This window comes from Blastomyces dermatitidis (genome assembly GCF_000003525.1).
Source record: "Blastomyces dermatitidis ER-3 genomic scaffold supercont1.12, whole genome shotgun sequence".
NCBI classification, from domain to species: Eukaryota; Fungi; Ascomycota; class Eurotiomycetes; order Onygenales; family Ajellomycetaceae; genus Blastomyces; species Blastomyces dermatitidis.
The window spans coordinates 912,891-930,136 of NW_025544785.1; the positions used below are offsets into that span (position 1 = coordinate 912,891).

General features: G+C 47.6%; 7 protein-coding genes across 9 annotated transcripts; 3 read left to right on the forward strand and 4 right to left on the reverse strand.

Moving 5' to 3' along the window:
- Nucleotides 1-2: 2 nt before the first annotated feature.
- On the reverse strand, nucleotides 3-344 carry BDCG_08801 (uncharacterized protein; the record flags this gene model as incomplete). The annotated part of the gene is made up of 1 exon (XM_045424585.1): nucleotides 3-344. One exon carries the CDS (start codon nucleotides 342-344, stop codon nucleotides 3-5), a length of 342 nt encoding a protein of 113 aa, XP_045273265.1.
- A 126-nt stretch (nucleotides 345-470) lies between these two features.
- BDCG_08802 (acetyltransferase) lies at nucleotides 471-3,409 on the reverse strand. The gene is made up of 8 exons (XM_045424586.1): nucleotides 2,673-3,409; nucleotides 2,572-2,596; nucleotides 2,443-2,502; nucleotides 2,346-2,373; nucleotides 1,932-2,277; nucleotides 1,315-1,866; nucleotides 960-1,217; nucleotides 471-862 (listed from the first exon to the last, which is right to left on the reverse strand). The coding sequence occupies exons 1-8, from the start codon at nucleotides 2,716-2,718 to the stop codon at nucleotides 771-773; spliced, it is 1,407 nt and encodes a 468-aa protein (XP_045273266.1). The 5' UTR covers nucleotides 2,719-3,409; the 3' UTR covers nucleotides 471-770.
- Nucleotides 3,410-3,604: 195 nt separating this feature from the next.
- BDCG_08803 (54S ribosomal protein L4, mitochondrial) lies at nucleotides 3,605-6,266 on the reverse strand. The gene is made up of 4 exons (XM_045424587.1): nucleotides 5,424-6,266; nucleotides 4,485-5,358; nucleotides 4,239-4,405; nucleotides 3,605-3,966 (listed from the first exon to the last, which is right to left on the reverse strand). Exons 2-4 carry the CDS (start codon nucleotides 4,846-4,848, stop codon nucleotides 3,757-3,759), a joined length of 741 nt encoding a protein of 246 aa, XP_045273267.1. The 5' UTR covers nucleotides 4,849-5,358; nucleotides 5,424-6,266; the 3' UTR covers nucleotides 3,605-3,756.
- BDCG_08804 (NOT2 family protein) lies at nucleotides 5,024-9,717 on the forward strand. Of its 3 annotated transcripts, none has more exons than XM_045424588.1 (9): nucleotides 5,024-5,406; nucleotides 5,467-5,747; nucleotides 6,046-6,165; nucleotides 6,235-6,376; nucleotides 6,585-7,129; nucleotides 7,194-7,258; nucleotides 7,314-7,621; nucleotides 7,697-8,045; nucleotides 8,198-9,717. In XM_045424588.1, the coding sequence occupies exons 2-9, from the start codon at nucleotides 5,735-5,737 to the stop codon at nucleotides 8,285-8,287; spliced, it is 1,632 nt and encodes a 543-aa protein (XP_045282685.1). In that variant the 5' UTR covers nucleotides 5,024-5,406; nucleotides 5,467-5,734; the 3' UTR covers nucleotides 8,288-9,717. The 3 variants fall into 3 exon arrangements, with proteins under 3 accessions (XP_045282685.1, XP_045282686.1, XP_045273268.1); XM_045424589.1 differs by having other exon boundaries at nucleotides 5,157-5,406; nucleotides 6,046-6,156; nucleotides 8,198-9,178; XM_045424590.1 differs by having other exon boundaries at nucleotides 5,157-5,406; nucleotides 5,467-5,850; nucleotides 8,198-9,143.
- BDCG_08805 (thioesterase) lies at nucleotides 9,138-9,849 on the reverse strand (the record flags this gene model as incomplete). The annotated part of the gene is made up of 2 exons (XM_045424591.1): nucleotides 9,138-9,548; nucleotides 9,778-9,849. The coding sequence occupies 2 exons, from the start codon at nucleotides 9,847-9,849 to the stop codon at nucleotides 9,138-9,140; spliced, it is 483 nt and encodes a 160-aa protein (XP_045273269.1).
- Nucleotides 9,850-11,611: 1,762 nt separating this feature from the next.
- BDCG_08806 (uncharacterized protein) lies at nucleotides 11,612-13,767 on the forward strand (the record flags this gene model as incomplete). The annotated part of the gene is made up of 7 exons (XM_045424592.1): nucleotides 11,612-12,436; nucleotides 12,496-12,670; nucleotides 12,723-12,791; nucleotides 12,843-12,976; nucleotides 13,035-13,139; nucleotides 13,211-13,425; nucleotides 13,485-13,767. The coding sequence occupies exons 1-7, from the start codon at nucleotides 11,669-11,671 to the stop codon at nucleotides 13,765-13,767; spliced, it is 1,749 nt and encodes a 582-aa protein (XP_045273270.1). The 5' UTR covers nucleotides 11,612-11,668.
- Nucleotides 13,768-14,016: 249 nt separating this feature from the next.
- BDCG_08807 (origin recognition complex subunit 4) lies at nucleotides 14,017-16,950 on the forward strand. Its single transcript, XM_045424593.1, has 2 exons — nucleotides 14,017-16,163; nucleotides 16,233-16,950. The coding sequence occupies exons 1-2, from the start codon at nucleotides 14,457-14,459 to the stop codon at nucleotides 16,869-16,871; spliced, it is 2,346 nt and encodes a 781-aa protein (XP_045273271.1). The 5' UTR covers nucleotides 14,017-14,456; the 3' UTR covers nucleotides 16,872-16,950.
- The last annotated feature ends 296 nt before the right edge of the window (nucleotides 16,951-17,246 follow it).

Here is a 17,246-nt window from a genome sequence, read left to right on the forward strand (position 1 = left end):
GGTTAGGCCCGCGGCAAGCCCCGAAATTGAGTTGCTTTAAAGGTACTTCGCGTGACCCTGTTGAATTTGTTCAACTCGCAAATGCCTGGCTGTTCGGAGTTCGATCGATATGTGCAAAGTCGTGAAAAGTGTGGGTATATGGTATATAGCTCGTTCAGCCGTTCAAAATATGCGATGATATTAGGCGCAGGCCGCTGCTCGCTTTCTGAAGGTTGAAGGTGTCGTTGTTCGCCTTTTTCTGCTGGAGGGGTGTCGTCGAATGATTCCTGTCGATTAGGTGTTTTGTTATCCTTCCGAATCGGGGTTCGGTTGTCAGGGAAAATCAGGGCTTGGCGTGTTGTCATTTTTCTTCTTTGGGAATACGTGCAGTGGCTTGTCCTCCGGGCTTAGTCATCGGGGGGAACTCCATGATGTAATGGGATCTGATTTTAGACACTTTTACAATGTAATGTTTGATATTCAGAACATCGTTGACACTAGAAGAACGTTTGTATTAAAAATAGAAAATCAGGTTATCCTTTACGCTGAGAAAATGAACAGCAAAAACTATATAAATGAGGGAGGGAAAATAATAAAGAAATATAAACGAAAAGAGAAGAGAAGAGAGCAATGAGAGAAAGAAAAATGCAAACAAATAAATAGAGTGAAATCTTATATCTGCATTTATCCCCAAAAGAGAAAATTATGACTCTTTTCAATCAACATATGTTCTGCCTGTCTGTATGCTGTCAGCCTTTTAAGGAATACGTATTTACTACCCGGTTCCCTTCTCACTCCTCCCCGACAAGGTTGGTTCCCTCTCTCAGCCCTTCAACGACCAATTCCTGTCCCTCAGCTCGTTTGTATATGTCCTTCACGTCATCTGTTGTTTTTTTCCAGTTAGTTCAGTTCAGCGCGGGCTTTTCGCAGAAGGGAACATCTCGTAAATATCAAACACAATTGAAAGAAAGCTTCCTTACCAGTCGTCGTTTCGAAATGGCTGGTGGCATCGTAACTCTTGGAAATGTAGATATGGTCCTTGCTGCCATCCTCCAGCGGCTCGTACAATGGGATCGGGGGACCCATGAATTTCTCTTCGATTTCACCAAGGCGCTCGAAGCCTGGTTCCAACTCGATGTGGTGGTTTGCTTCGTTTTCGGCAATGGTGGAAACGATGGCGATGTAGTAGCCCTTCGGGCAGACATTGTGGGCAGAAGACACCATCGCAATGTAGATATCTGGATTGTTATTTTCGTCCTTAGTAACCCGAAAACCCCCTCTGCTACTCATTAAATTTGGAGAGAGATGGATATTCTTTGTGGGACTGAAACATACCATGCTTTCGTCCAACTTGGGATTGGGGAATGATCAGTTGCAGGGAGTCGTTCGAATCCGTTTTATCGATTGGGTGGGTCAAAATACAAATGGCCTTGAGCAGGTAGCCGGTAACCCGGACTTTCCCAGGGAAGTATGTAGGATCGCCGATGATCTTCTTGGTTTTTGTTGTGAAGGTCATGCCATCTCCCGGTTCTCCTCTTTCTTTCATTGTGGCCTTTATACCTGACACCTTATCGCCATCGTAGAGGACCTCGTCGATGTTGGTGTTGAGCATGTACGTGCCCCCATAGATTGCAGACAGGCGAGCAAAGCCCTGAGGCAGCTCACCGAGACCAAAGAGTGGGTAGATATAAGGAGACTTGCCATAGCGAGCCATGGAGTTGACATAGAGCCGAATTCTATCGATTGTCTCCTTCGCCTTGCCGACCTCCGTAATATAGTCGTCAGACTGATAAAGGGCCATGGAGTGTCCGATAAAGTCCTTGGTTGGGGCTTCCAAGCCGAATTTGTCATAGACTTCTTTCATGGTGCACGTTGCCATGTTTAACCCTGATATACATGTTAGAGTGTATTAATTCGGGAAAAGGCAGGGTGGACAGATATAATATTCGAACCTTGATGGGTACTTGGGTTATTCTCATCAAACTCTCCAACCCACTCGAGGAACTTCTTCGCCCGTCGCTTTTCGAATAGACCCATCAGCGAAGACCGAAGCGCCTCTCCCGCATCAGACGGGACCTTGGCAACAGTGGCTTTGGGGCCGCTACCCTGTTGCACGTAGCTTCCAGCAATCTGCCTAAATTCAAGGTATCTAGTAACATCTGTTGAGACCAGAATATTGGTGAGTTCGCCATTCGACATAAGAAGCTTGGGGACCAGATCGACGTTCCAGTCGTTGACTCGGCCATATTTCTTCCACGGTTCCTCGCCAGGCTTCACGTCACGGAATTTTTTGAAAAGCTAAGTGATCAAAAATGGTCAGTGATGAGGTCTCGGGGCGCAACGGGACGTCTCTAAGGAGGACACACAGTTTCTATATTGACAGAGGCAGCCTCTCTATTACAATGGTTAGTATAATGACATATAAAGGTGTTTCACGGGAGGCGCGGGGGTTTGCTAGCTCACCCTCCATAGTGGTCGTTACGGTCAATGTGAAGGACCTTCTGCCCCTTAACGCTGAGTACGCTGTACAAGGGTATTAGAGAATATATTCCCATACATGTCCTACTTGGGACGACGAGTTCATGTATTTACCCCGAAAGAACACATTCCGTCAAACCTAGAGGGTTAAAAAGTCGGTCAGTTGAAGCCCAAACACATGAAGAGCAATGTAACAGTGGGGTAAAATGCCATACCGGTGCCCATCACCACCACATCGTATTCAGGCGAGATGTCTTCCATGGTGAAATACGAAAACAGGCTATTTCAGTAAAGCAAGAGCTATTGTTAAAGAACAGAATAATAAGGAGGTTGAACAATCAGCAGCAGTGAGGGTAGAAAGGTGGTGACGGTACGGGTTGTTGGGGGGAAACATGAACCATAAGCTCTGGGTTTCTGTGGTTTCTGAGTGAGGAACGTGGATTACTCCACTACCAGCCGGTTGGTTCCCCGCAGCCACGCTATTGTTGGAAGCAAGCAACCAACCTAACCTTCTGTGTTGGCCATGAAGGCATTTCAAGCCATAGCAAAATCAGTAACAAGAAAAAATAAGCCTACAAATGAGTTGTTCTATCCTCCTCACGCGCTTGTTATGTCCAGTACCAATAATCACAATTATTATTAGGAGACCCCAAGCGAGTAAAATTGTCTAGATATATTTTCACCAGTAGTAAAACTCCTCTATCTAGCTTCTGAGGCTGGTGTCCGTGCCCACACTACACCGCTAAGCTGTAGAGCTATTGAATTTTCTACGAAATAAAGGGGCCAGGTGGATGAGTTGATTACATATACTAGAACAGATGCTGTTGGGGGTCCCGGGTTGATCGGCCCTTCTACCAGCAGTGCGCTGGTGGTGACTGAGCTCTTTTGCCCCAGTAGCCTACAGGTTATGAGACCGTTAAGCGTGAGCCCCGCTGTGGTCAACATGCATGGGTTTGATCCCAGAATGGACTTAAATTCCAAACAAATACCCTGGACATTTAACAGTGTCAAGAGACATCCTAGGAGTGTGCCCTAGAAGTCCCTTGAGCCCTAGGACTGAGTCCACTGAGAGGAGCCACTATGGGGAGCCACTGAAAGGAGCCACTGAGAGGAGTACTGTACTCTGTGGTAGCTGGTCCGAGGGGGGGTGTTGGGGGTCCCGGGTTGATCGGCCCCCAGTAGCCTACAGATGCAGATTGTCCATCCATAATTCAGTAAGCTGACAAATTCAACGATTTTATAATACTACAAAAACGTTACTATTACAGTACAAAGTGAAATTGAGGATACAAAAGTAGCTCAGGACGATGGGTGAACCTTATGAGACGGTGATGATTCGCCTCTCGGTTCCTCCACATCCAACACTGGGGGTTCATAAACGTTCTCCTCCTCCATCACTTGTGCATCAGCGGGAGAGTACTCGCCACTTTCATAAAGTTGTCGGGCGTCCTCCCAGGCATACCATCTCTCACGAAGAACTTGTTTGATCGATTGTTGCGTACCCCGTACCTGTTATCCGGATAACAGAGTTAGATAATTTGTGTCTCCTTGGAGAGAGTGGATAAATGGTAACGAGGCGTACAATGATTTTTAGACTTTGCAAAGATAACATCATAAAAGACATAACAAGTGCAAGGATAGGATCAGGAAAACAGTTTCAAATACATATCATTTCTACCGGGCTTAAGCGGTCCCAATAAAAGTCATATCGGCGAGTGAAAAAATATCTCATCACAAAAATGAACAATCACAAAGTGTTGTCAAGGGAAAGTAATACTCACTGTATTGTCACGATTGTTAGATTCGTAGTCGCCATAACCAGCCTGTAGCCGCTGCCTTTCACAGCGGGCGGTAGCTATCCGGTTGCGTTCTTTCACGCAGAGCCAGTAGAGCTTGTGAAGGTCATCCCATGACTTTTGCCGAAGCTCTTGGATCGACCAAGCACGTCCTAAGCGGTAGTATTAGCGAAATTTCCTTGTTTACTTAATATTGACTGAACGTCCGCTTCCAGAGCAGTGTGCGCCTACCATGAGCATATTCCTGCTCTGGAGTTGGGATAGGTTTCCGATCTGGTCCAAAAAATCCCCAGAGGCCATGATTCGGGTTGCTAGGTCGTTTTTCCTGCTCCGTGGGCTTAACTGGCCGTGGTAAAGGGTACTTTGACACCGATAGTGGCTGCCTGGGTCCGGTCCTGTGAATAGCAGACACACCACGGTGTTTACTCAGGTCCCGTTTCAAACCAGGAGTTGGTGTAGTGGAAAATTTCGAGCATTGGAAGCAAGTAAAGCTCAATGGGAATTGAAGAGCAGGAGCAAGGAAAACAGGAGGCAGCTCGACCAGCGGAGTGCCTCCATATTGTCTCGCAAGACGAGTGATAGACCGTGACGGCATCTTTCCAGGCTGATGGGAGGGAATCGTCGCGCTTTTGAAGGGTGAAAATTTTCTCGGAGAGGAGAAATGACCTGAGACTAGTATAATCACGTGCTTTAGCGAATACGAGCCTCAAGCTTGGCAGCTTGGGCGGTGAGGACGCTTGCAGGATCAAGGGGTCAGAGATGGTTACAGCTGGAGATTCGTCCTGTAGTTGTAGTTGAGTTGCGGAGTTCATATGGACTCCATTAGCCGGTTGTTGATGACAATGTTACAAGAATGCGATATTTATTAGCTTTATACTCTCGAATGACATTCTACCTTCAAATCAAATGACAAAACATAGGAGCCTGTGCATAACGGTAGCTTGCACCCAAAATGAATGGTGCTAAAAGCTCAAAGCACGCCTTTTAGACACATCGATAAGTTAAACCAGCTTCTCAGAATGCTTCTCATAAAACTGGTGGAGACACCTGAGCAACTAGTATATTCCAATTCCACAACACCCAGTTTCAAAGCGCAGTGGGAAACCTACAGTCGCCTTCGTTTCAGACGAACTCATTCGATAACAGTATAGCGGTATTAGCAGCCCATACCTCTTCATATATGTAGCTATGTATCTCACTGAACTTGCCGTAGTGTATGCTGTGAGTCGGAGGGCGATGAACGAAAGGGGAACCATCCAAAGGCCCGTGTGCTGTGTATAGACGCGCGCTTAGCGCTTGAGTTTCCGCTCCTCTCAGCGGTAATCCTAAGGCATTTGACTGGATGGCGATGGTGTATCGACCTCATGCTCTTGTTCTCCCACACCTTCGTCGTCTTGTGCATTGATATCACCAGTTCTATCGCGCAATAATCGCCATACGCGAAAACCCGGTCTTAAGCGTCTCCGAAGCTGCTTTCCACCATGAATAGGCCAGGTTTGTTCTCGCTTTCATCCCTCCCTCTTCGATCCTGGTCCCGGGATAACTTTGCTCTACGGCCTTATACTTGGGAAAAGAGTCGTGGATCCTTCCTCTGCCGGTATGTTTGGATGGGAGCTTGGTGCCTCCCTACCTGGAAGGATGGTAGCTGAACCAAGCCGCCGCATTTGAGCATCATGCCGCACAGGGAGCCCCCTCTCCGCATCTCTTCACGCGCTAGGCTTTAGATCATCCCGACAGCTTGTCCGGGTCAGAATATAAGAAAGAGATACTAATATATCGAGCCGAGATGCAGGTCCTGGCCAACAGCCGTTGCGAGGGATGTCCGGCTTCCCCGCCCAGCAACAGCAACAGCCCCAAACACGACCAACAAATCCATCATTAGTATCTACGCGCCTCCCAAATGGTAAAATCGGTGCGGTTATTATTATATGGTATCTGAACTCCAGATTCATATTGATATGCTGACCGGAATCCTGTATAGGAACTGCGGCCAACTGGGGATTTGGGTTGCCAATGGGGGGTGCGCCTGGGTTACAAAGTAACCAGCAAAGGACTGTGAATGCTATGAACAGCTTTGCACAAAGCATAAGTGGATCTCAACCAGCAACACCATTAGATCTCTCGTAAGTTGTCATATCAACATATCTCCTTGCGCTATGCCTCTTCCTCCACAATCACATCAGTGTACAATTTTGCCAAGTCATCAAAGCGCGTCTGTCCTCTATCTTTCCCTGAAGGGATGCGACACAGAGGAGCTCCCCTTCGGGGCAGGAGAGTAGCACATTTACATCGCCACCAGTTGAAGCTAACTCCCGACATATCTTCTATTAGCGAATTTCCCTCTCTCTCCAGTGTTCCGCAACAATCTCAACCTTCCGCTTCTGGGCAAGTTACTTGGGCCAACGCCAGCCAGCGAGTAAATCAGCAAAGTGCCATTCAAAGACAATCCCAAACGCCTGCGACATCCCAACCGCCGTCCCGAGTTTCGCAAACCCAAGCCCTGTCTCACCAACCTCCGTCACAATCGCACGCTTCTCATGAAGACCTCTTCCCCTCCGCGACACAATTTGCAGCGCAGCTAGACGACTTCAGGAATGGAGGCCAAGGCATAAGTGGTCAGCTTTCAGGAGGAACTCAACCTCAAACGGGAAATATTGACGAATTTCCACCATTAGGGAGAAATGGGCCAGCGGACATTGGCCAGGAAAGACGAGCAAGCCTTCTTCAATCCGGAGCCTTTGGTAACTACGGCGGCGGGATGGCCTTTCCTAATCTCAACCAGAGCCATTCTGGGCAGGGTCGTACCTTACTTGGAAATATGGTCAATGGACAGCAGGATGGCAGGATCATGTCGCCAGGAGCAGGCGGGTCGGGCGGTCAGTTTGTACCTTTTTGTTGAGCTAATTTCTTTTTCCTATTACAGACTAACATTCGCTGTAGTTATGTCGACATCTAGATCACCTATGGGCCAGGTCCAGAATGGTGGACTTTCCCAGGAGAAAGATGTAAGCACCGCCTTATCATCTACTGTTGGTATTTGTGCTAACCGTTCGTCACAAGGATCTCGGGGCTTCATCTATGCAACGAACTATTCGACCTGAGGCATACCCAGAGCAGCAAAGCCAACCAATCATGCAACAGCCACCTCAAAATCGTCAGCAAAAATCTGGCAATTTTGGGGACGAGGGCCAAGAACAGTCACAGCAAGGCCAATCTTCTGAGCAAGCCCCGCTCACCCAGTTGTCTGATCGAGATAGGTTCGGGCTTCAAGGACTACTGAGTATGATACGCAGCGAAAATCCAGATGTCGCTACTCTTGCGGTCGGTCAAGATTTAATGACCCTTGGGTTAGATCTAAATCAACCAGAGTAAGTTAAACCCTCGCTAAATTTGTCACCCCAGAAGAGTGGTGGAGTGCCCTAGTAATTCTAACCAAGATTTAGGCCTCTTCATCCGTCGTTTGCTTCTCCTTTTATTTCGTCAAATGCAGCCGTACCACTCCAAGTGGACTTCACATTACCAGCTTGCTATAACGTTGCAAATGTCCAACCACTGCAGACCCGTATCCCTAGCTTCAGCGACGAAACACTGTTCTATATATTCTATAGCATGCCACGGGATGTCATGCAGGAACTTGTTGCAGAGGAACTGATGAGCCGGAAATGGAGATACCACAAAGTGGAGCGCGCGTGGTTGACTAGGGATGAAGCATACATTGTTGAGATGGAACGAGGACTGAGCGAGCGTGGCATCTACATCTTCTGGGACACTACAACCTGGAAGAAAATCAGGGTGAGTTTTCCCTTCTGACATTTTTGCTTTTGTGCCGTGTTTCATTCAGACCAACAATCTTTTCGTGCTTCGGAGACATCTGATTCCCATGTGCATGTACAAGAGGACGCAGCTGACTCAGTTAAAAATGCTGAAATTTTTCGAAACAACAGCGCGAATTCGTTCTCCGATACGCAGATTTGGACAACCATCTCGATAGAAGGGGTTATGCTCAAGGGGTTGCTTTCCCTCAAAATACTTGATGGGCACGTCACTCGACTCGAACCCTATTTGTTCTTGATGAAATGGGCTCTCAATGGTAATGGGTTTCTGCGACATTCGTCTTCAGATGTCAAGCACAGCTGGCGCTTGGTTGGCATGTTTATGATTATTTAAGTAGGCGTAGCAGAACAGCAAATGGGGATAGATAATTGAAAGCTATGGAATCCATTATCTATTTCCATTCACATTTTTGCCGTCCTTTTCCAATTTCTCTTTTTATTATTTTTTCCCCCAATTACCAGAGCCCTTCCACGTCGACCTTCGTTTTTATGCTCTTCCTTTTTTCCCCTGCCACTCTTAACCACAGAACCGTGGTCTAGTTCTACAACTTGCTTTTTGTCCTGCTGCTGCTCTTTTCTAGCATGAAGGAGTTCTGTTTAATAATAGTGTCTTGCTGCGATTTTTCATCTTTAATTTTGAGGGGCTTGATGAATGGAGAGGAGAATCTGAGCATGTTAAAAGAGTGATATGCTAGTTTCCTTGCTACCTACCTAGCTCGTGATGGGTTATATAGCTGACCCGTATCATCCATAGTGTAGGGCCAGCTCATTGTATTTTTTGTTAGCAGCATTTTGCAGGATGAGTACATATAGGGCGTCATTTTGCTTTTTATCTATTTGCTCCTTTCCTCTATCGATTATTAGCTGTGGAGAGGGCTTTGCTGGCCATACATGCAAAGTATACAGTTAACTAAACAATATCCTGCGTTCTCATGCATTTATTTGATAACGGTTTAGTTATAACCATAAAGCTCTCTCTCCCTGTGGAACACGACCGACCCCTTCTACCACCACCTCCACCACCCCTCGAAGACAAAATACAACAACCCACTCACAACCTCTCCACCTCAGGATCCGTATTAACCTTATCATGTTCCCCCACAACACAAACCTCCCCAGTATCCACCCTACTAATCTCCGATCTAACCAACGCCATCCGCTTCCCCGCATGCACCAGCTCATTCACAATCCGCACCTCCACCCCCATCGGCGCCGGCCGCACGAACTTGACATTCAACGTTCGCGAGACGCCTCCCTGGGAGAAGTAGCCGGGCTTAGAGAGGGCGATTAGAAACCCGGTTGATGTCACGTCGATTAAGGTGGTGGCGCAGCCGCCGTGGAGGGCGCCGGTTTTGTTGCAGAAGGGTTCGGTGACTGTTAGGAGGAAGGAGACGCGCGGGCGCGGGCTGTGGGAGGCGGACTCGTATCGGACGTGGTTGCGGAAGAGGTCGTGATTGTAGCCCTGGGTTAGTTTTTTTTTATTTTATTTTTGAGTGTTCGTTTCTTTTTATTTTTTTTTTATGTATTATGTATTTTGTCTGCTTGATATTACATTCTGTACAAATTGTGTACGGGTTTTTTGGGAGGTAAAAAAACAGAGGCATATTTGGTAGGGAAACGTTAAGAGGAAGGTTTGAAGAAAAAAAAAAATTTTTCTTTTAATTTTTGTGACATTGTAAGTGTAAAAGTACCTTGTAGTCATTATTTCGTTTCTCTCCCGCATGGATCGCCTTCATGCGCTTGTCGAGCTTTTCAGAGTCCATCATCTATGCACGCGTTTTGGAGAAATTGAATGCAGGCAAGCTCAAGGGGAGGGAGGGTATTCGGATGCGTGGTTTAAGTCAACTGCCAGCGGTTGGAGGTAAATCAAGACCCGAGATTAAATCAAGGACATCAGTCTGCGGTTAAATAAACAACACAAAACACATTGGAAGGAAATAGAGCGGAATATCCTGTCTTGCTATTCTTGTACGAGGAGGAGCACAGAGAGGGGAATACGGCAAAGCTGGTTGGGCCGTGGATGAGACGTAACAGGCAAAAAAGGAGATACCTAGGTATGCTATTATTATTTAAACCTAGCACGGCGAACGGAAGAAGTAACAAGGGATTCTGATGCATCACTCTTAACCCAGACAGGCCAGTTAGTTGGCTGGGTTGCAGGGGGGGGCTTGAGAACCTCGGCGCGCAGCGAGGTTGGGGAGAGAGACAGGCAGGCAAGGCAGTCTTTGCACCTGTGTATGTAGCCGCGGTCTGTGGTAGGGTAGATAAGTTGTAACTTGTACGCTGTAAGATGGGCTGCTCTGAACCCTGAGTCGCTAGAGCATCAAGCGGACTGGCTAGCCTTCTTTTCATCTTTCACCTTGCTCGAGCGCTCACAGATTGACAAGCAGAGATGAGGTTTGGCTTACCGTGGCTGGTGTCTAGGTGGGAGGTCTAGAGAAGCCTCTCTTCCAGGGGAGCCCTTGCTTGCCCACCCTTCCAGAGTCCAACGGCCGAAGAATGGTTGCACAACCGGCGTGTCGGGGACTCAATCAAGGATCTCGAAACAATCAACAAGCTCCCGCAACTGGAATTCAGCAGCTGTGGCGACACCGTCTTGGACCCTTCACCGGATAAAGTTGCCGACGCGCTATATAAAAGGTTGAACAATGGAGTCTTGTTGTTCCCGGGATGGAGGCAGTCATTCCTGATAGAAGACATGGCGCTTACTAACCGGACCCTAGATGATTTTGTCCTACGTCAGCCCTAACCCACGTGATCCACACATATTATGGATGTTGGGGCTCCCAGTAGCCTACATATTATCCATTGGATATATGATTTTGTAGGCTACTGGGGCAAAAGAGCTCAATCAACCACCAGTGCACTGCTGGTAGAAGGGCCGACCCCCAACAGATAGTTCCAAGGTTACTTTAGCTACTACTGCAGTCACATGTCTCACATTCTATATGGATATGAAACCTTACCTTGCTAGATAGATTTTATACTGCCAAGGGTGTTGATTCTTCTACGCAGTACGCTCTGTACAGTACATGCATTATATTATTACGAGATGAAGAGTCATCGCATGTTGGCAAGAACAATGAATGGCCTTCAAAGGCGGATTCCAATATCAACCCCTATTTTATCATGCCCTATCCGCGACCATACATAACTAAACGCCATTTCTGACAACTGACTCAAGGAGCCAGCTGTTGAAGGAGCGACCCGTTCTTGTCGTTGTTGAGATGGCGACTTCCTGGCCACTCCGACATAAAAATGGCATGAATATATATAAGTTAGTTATTATATATATATATAATGTTAAGGCATCCCTCACCCTCAACTTGGGGTATTGGTCTTTTCATCCTCTGCCTTTTTAAGTCCAAAAGAATCCACAGTCATCCAGCGTTGCTCTAAAAGCCCTATCCATTATTTGGCCTCCCATCTATCTATATTGCAACGTATTACCTATATGGGTATAGAAACCGGCCATAATTGATCTCCAAGGTTTTCGAGAATGACATTCCTAGCTCCCTACACTTCTCTGATGCGAATTGGTCAAGGGTTAAACTCACGTTTGATTTGAGGGGCTTCTTCTGTATGCTGATTCCTAGTATTAGGTTCAATTCCTATACCCAGCAAATCTGTATCGATGATGCAGTAATAGTTCATGAATATAACGATGGCTCAGAGAGTCAGCATCGTTGTCTACCGGGCGAATTCCCGCCAGATAATGCTGATGACTCCATGAGGGATGCTGGCGATGTTACGACGGAAGAGGCAGCTCAACCCGCTGATGCTGGTTTGCAACCGCCTCCTAACACGAAGACTGAAAAAGTCAAGGCTTCCAACGTGAATCAGACCGTCACGTATACTGCTCATGCGATCGACAATCTTGCAGATGTTGTCGACACCCTCAATATCTCCTCAAGTGCCACAATCAACTATGCCAACAGCCATAGCAATGGTTCCGCTAGTTTCGTAAAAGAAAACAGTATCAGCGAGAGTGACATCAATTTCATTGTCTCCGTCAAAGTGACCAACGAGCTCCCCATCCGCCCAACCCACCTGGAGTTTCGACCCCTGGATGGCTTGGATCCCGATCAATTCCCAGAGATATACGGCGATTGTTTTATCGCCGGCTTCCTTGAGGGTGGTGAATTTTCAGCCATCGTCAGTATCAAAGTCCAGGACAAGAATAAGATATCTAGGGTGAAAATGGCGGCGGAGATGCAGCTTTCTGCTACGAAATACTTCCAACCCATGAGCGGGGCAGTGGCTGATAGGGAGAATCTGGATATTTGGACTGATACTGATCTCAGCATTTCCGTAACCTGGTCAGGGGGTGGGAGCATCAAAAATCCTAAAGTAGTAGACAAACTGCCCCTTTTGTTTCCGCAAGTCCATAGTTAACGGGGAAATTCTAGGCGAGTTGGGACCTGCCAACTATCATCCAAGCTGCCAATGACTTCCCCGCCCAAGTTTCGAAGTATTCACAGAGAACTCAGGCGATCCTAATGAGCTACAACTCCGTTCGATCATTCCATGAATTTAATGCAAAGGCTGCACGACCTTTTGTTGTTCTGGACTATCGCTTGTGTGGTAAATGCCCCATTGACTTTGTTATCTACTGATGTCTGACCTATTTTCATAGAGCTATATACCGCCGAGCTTCTCAGTGCGTTCATTGCGTATAAAACTTTGTGGAAGTTGATCTCAAAAAGTAAGATACAATCATTTCTCCCCCGGAGAATCAACTTCTAACTTTTCAAAGTGATAAAAGCTCCCGATCTTTACCAGACAAAGGATGCCACAGACAAGGTTCCAAACCCCATTAGCTGTGACCCGACTTCCCTAAATCGAGCCAAAATCGACTGTCGAAAAGGAATGACCATGATCCTTGAAGAAGTACGTACCCCATCGTTTTCACGAGATGTGGTGCGTCGCACCGTGGCTAATATCATAGACAAAAATGCTCGCGCGAAAGCCACATCTTGGTATGGTCGATGAGAACGGCACTGTGAGGCAACTTGCCTGCGGTTATGCCTCCGAACTTGCTGCGCGGCTTCCCGTATGTAAATTTACCTACCCTATTTCTTCATATGTATTCAGCTTGCTAAATTTCTTGTTTTCTTTCAATAGACCTATATCGGATCATCTGGAAACTATGCTCACAATGGTCTAAGCCATGGAGCTTCCACTGCTGATGAAATGAACATGGTCAATAAATACGTCTCAGGTCCTTCGTTTCTTCCGCAACTAGGAGAAAATCAAGGAGGGAAGCTTCCGCGGGTTACCAATACATTCTATTCCACAGCTTCAAGTACTGCACCAGATGGACAAGTCGGGTATCCAATGTAAGTCCCCCAAGATGATATAATCTGAGAAGGTAATGGCCACTAAAGGTCGAAAATAGCACCCACCCCACCCGTGCCAGAGGAAGCTCAAATGCTGTCGAAAACACCGACGAAAATTGGGGACAAATGAAGCATAATCGATCTTGTATGCCATCACCTGGGTTCATCGCTACTGGAAGCCTAAACTGCATTGGTCTGGTCTACCATGCCCTGCTCCTGAAATGTTGCTTCCGAAGGACAAAGAGAGTAAAATTGCAGACTCCAAGGGGGAGTTCGAACCAGGAGGATCCCGTTCGAGAGGATCAAGTAGCAACTATATCTGGTGCGGTCACCGTCCCCTGAAGCCTGGTAACTTCACGTCTTCGTATCTGTCGTGTGTTCTGAAAATCTGGAAAGTGGACGTATCGCATCCTCGTCCTAGATTCAATCACTCAAAAAGAAAGTCTAGTGGAAAGGGAAGTCTAGTGAAAACGGAAGGAAAGAAAGCAGGACCCCCATCGGTCACAAGACTGTATATTAGATAGTAGTATATATCCCAGAACGAACGCTACATAATCGTTCAATATAGCTTAATGACAGTAGTCTCATAACATTGCTTCCAAGGTTTCCCTTTACATGAGAGTCACATGATTCCGCGTCGCTTGAGCCGCGCGAACTTCAAACCTTTAAAACACCTCGAATTATACTGCGTAAACCACTGCCGTGACCTCAACTCCGCACGCAGCTCGCTACATTGGGCCACTAATCTGCCAGTCTGTAGCAGAACCCCGGATAGAAGGTTGACTACACGATTCAATCTTTTCAAGATACCTTCCACACAATTCTCCTCCCTACTGATCTCCCGTTATTTGTTTACACCGCTCGGAAAAACGAATACCATTTTCGCGCTACCTCCTCCGCGGTAAGCTGGCTTTTGCCATTCTCAATTTCGCAATTACGATGCAACTTATCTATCTACCCTTCATGGTAATTTATACGCACGACTGCTAGATAAAAGTCATTGGACTTACATTGCATTCATTTGACCGACAATGGGTGACTTTGGAGGTCTCGCACGTCCTTCGAAGCGGAGAAAGGTCGTTGGGGCTGTTGGAGATAATACTAGAGGGGGAATGGAGGAGACTTCAATGAATGGACATGCTACTATTACGAATGATATGGCGAGTGTTACTAGGAGGGAGAAAGGTGTGAGGTTTGAGGTTGAGGGGTGGAATGGGTGGAATGGACATGCGGCGGAGAACGGGGCGGAAGGAGAAGATGGGAGGAGCGACCAGGGGGGTGGAGATGAGGAGGGAGAGCCGCACAGGGATAACAAACATGAACCCGAGCCTTCACCCAAGTCGTCTGGACGGAGCTTGAGGTCTAGTACGCGCCTGAGGAAGCCGCCCACGCGGTATGCGGAGGTTGAACCTGTTGGGAAGCCGAAGCGGTCTCTGCGGACGAGGAGGAAGGTGGGAGAAGTTCTGGGACAAGCGCAGGGGGAGGGTGAAGTTGAGAGTGTTGTGAGTCTTTCGAGGCCGAAGAGGCAAGGGAGAATGGCGAATGGAGCTCGGGCTGGGTCTGGGGTTGGAACGGGGAGCAGACCAGATCCTAACGTACATGCGGCACGAATATCGAGGGAAGGAAACGGGCGGCCTGCTGTCCAGAATCGGGAATCGAATGGGGATGAAGTGTGGGAAGTCCCTAGTGACGATGATGACGATGACGATGACGATGGGGACCAATTACAAGACGGAGTTACAGATGGGTTAGAGTTAGACCCGGCTGTCGAACAAGGAGACGACGGGGAAGAAGCGGTGGAGGGAGAAGATGAAGTCGAGGCTGGCCATGATATGTCCGCCCTGCAGCTGCAGCAGGAACTCGTGGACAATGACACTCCCGTGGCCGAACCGGAAGAATTACCGCCATATGCTTACGAGTTCAAAAAATTGTGCGAAGAGAGCGAGCTTGAGGGACATGTCGGGTCTCTCGCAACCTTTATTCTCAAAAAACTTACGGGTAAACACCCCATCCCACTCCGGTGCCTAGACTCTCAATATCAAACGGTTCATCAACTCGTTGAGCAGACTGTCGTTGCAGGAGAAGGCAACTCACTTCTTCTCCTTGGCTCGAGGGGCTGTGGGAAAACCGCAGTTGTGGAAGCCGTCATTTCATCTCTAGCAAATAACCACAGGGATGACTTCCACGTCGTGCGATTGAACGGCTTTCTTCACACAGATGACCGGATTGCTCTGAGGGAGATTTGGCGACAGCTCGGACGCGAAATGAATACGGAAGATGAGACAAGCAAAACAATCAGTTATGCCGATACGATGGCATCATTGCTAGGCCTCCTCTCACACCCGGAAGAGCTGTTCGGGGTCTCTGAGGACCCCAATGCCATCGCTACGGCGAAGTCTGTCATCATTATTTTGGATGAGTTCGACCTATTTGCGTACCATCCGCGCCAGACTTTGTTGTATAATCTTTTTGATATTGCTCAGGCGAGAAAGGCTCCGTTGGCCGTCTTGGGACTGACGACTAAGGTCGATGTCACGGAGAATTTGGAGAAGAGGGTAAAGAGTAGATTCAGTCATCGATATGTGTTCCTGCCACGGCCGAGGAGCTTTAGTGAATTCTCAGAGATATGCAAGGCGGGGATTGCTCTAAGTGAAGAGGAACTTCCTATGGTTGGTCTGGATGATCTGAAAAATCGCGGAGGTAAACTGCTACTTGATGGATGGAATGAATATATCCAGGTACATTTTGTCATCAGCTCCAAAACTCCAGGTACAAATCATTTTCTAAACACTGACATTATGAAATAGAATCTCTGGGCTGATTCCGCCTTTGAAACCCATCTCCAAAGAATCTACCACCAAACCAAGTCCCCCAAGGATTTCTTCACCAGCGCACTCCTCCCAATCTCAACTCTCTACCACAGTATACAACAACCATCCAACACCAACGCACGGAATCTCCAACCCCCGACCCCAAAATCCTTCTCTTCCCACCCTCTCTCCTGCCTAGACCCTGCTCCCCTCCCCTTTCCCCCCGCAACCTCCTCAACAAGCAATACTTCCCTCCCCCTCTCCCTCCTCCTTGCCGCCACCCGTTTAACCGCCCTACACGATCCAGGGCTTAACGCTACCCAACCCCAAGCGCCAACCCCCCTCACTCTATCCTTCCCCGCCGCTTATGCAGAGTACGTCCGCCTGCTGACCTCTGCCAAAACATCCGCGTCCGCGGCCGGTGCAGCAGCCACACCTGGCCGCGTATGGGGCAAAGATGTGGCTAGAGAAGCGTGGGAGCGTTTGGTGAACTGGGGGCTTGTGGTGCCTGTTGGCGGAGGGAGTGGAATGGGGGATGGCAGGATGTTTAGGATTGAGATTAGCTTTGAGGAGGTGCTTGATGGTGTTGGGGATAGTGGTGTTGGTGCGCTGGGAAGGTGGTGGAGGGAGGTGTAGGTGTTTTCCCCTTTTCTTTGGGCGGGTGCTATGGATTTTTCTGTTCGGTGATTTTGTGCCTTGTTGGGATTTTTTTTTTTTTTTTTTTTTTTTTTTTTTTTTTTTTTAGATAACTAGTTCTTTTAACTACTTGTTAAAGTTGGTGGGCGCGTTATGCGAATATATATATATCTAGAAGTAAATGAAGAAAGACCTAGCCGGGAAACATAGGCGTATCTAAATACCTAGCTTTTCTTCTACTACTAGTTTTAGGCACTTACTGCTATGATGTTCAATCGTTTTCGATATCTACTGCGTTCACTCGATACCCAGGGCACTCGCTATTGGACTCAGTCCAGCAAATGGAAATATGGCTGGCAGGCTATATAGTAATAG

Bases quoted from the DNA above. Each gene is read 5' to 3' on its own strand.
- BDCG_08802 (XM_045424586.1), bottom strand. From the start codon at position 2,718: ATGGAAGACATCTCGCCTGAATACGATGTGGTGGTGATGGGCACCG. The intron at 2,503-2,571 runs GTAAATACATGA...ACCCTTGTACAG, and splicing joins ACGGAATGTGTTCTTTCGGG to CGTACTCAGCGTTAAGGGGC. The intron at 863-959 runs GTAAGGAAGCTT...AAAAAACAACAG, and splicing joins CCATTTCGAAACGACGACTG to ATGACGTGAAGGACATATAC.
- BDCG_08803 (XM_045424587.1), bottom strand. From the start codon at position 4,848: ATGCCGTCACGGTCTATCACTCGTCTTGCGAGACAATATGGAGGCACT. The intron at 4,406-4,484 runs GTAGGCGCACAC...ACTACCGCTTAG, and splicing joins AGAGCAGGAATATGCTCATG to GACGTGCTTGGTCGATCCAA. The intron at 3,967-4,238 runs GTGAGTATTACT...TCCGGATAACAG, and splicing joins CTAACAATCGTGACAATACA to GTACGGGGTACGCAACAATC.
- BDCG_08804 (XM_045424588.1), top strand. The intron at 6,166-6,234 runs GTGCGGTTATTA...AATCCTGTATAG, and splicing joins CCTCCCAAATGGTAAAATCG to GAACTGCGGCCAACTGGGGA. The intron at 6,377-6,584 runs GTAAGTTGTCAT...ATCTTCTATTAG, and splicing joins GCAACACCATTAGATCTCTC to CGAATTTCCCTCTCTCTCCA.
- BDCG_08807 (XM_045424593.1), top strand. From the start codon at position 14,457: ATGGGTGACTTTGGAGGTCTCGCACGTCCTTCGAAGCGGAGAAAGGTC. The intron at 16,164-16,232 runs GTACATTTTGTC...ATTATGAAATAG, and splicing joins GATGGAATGAATATATCCAG to AATCTCTGGGCTGATTCCGC.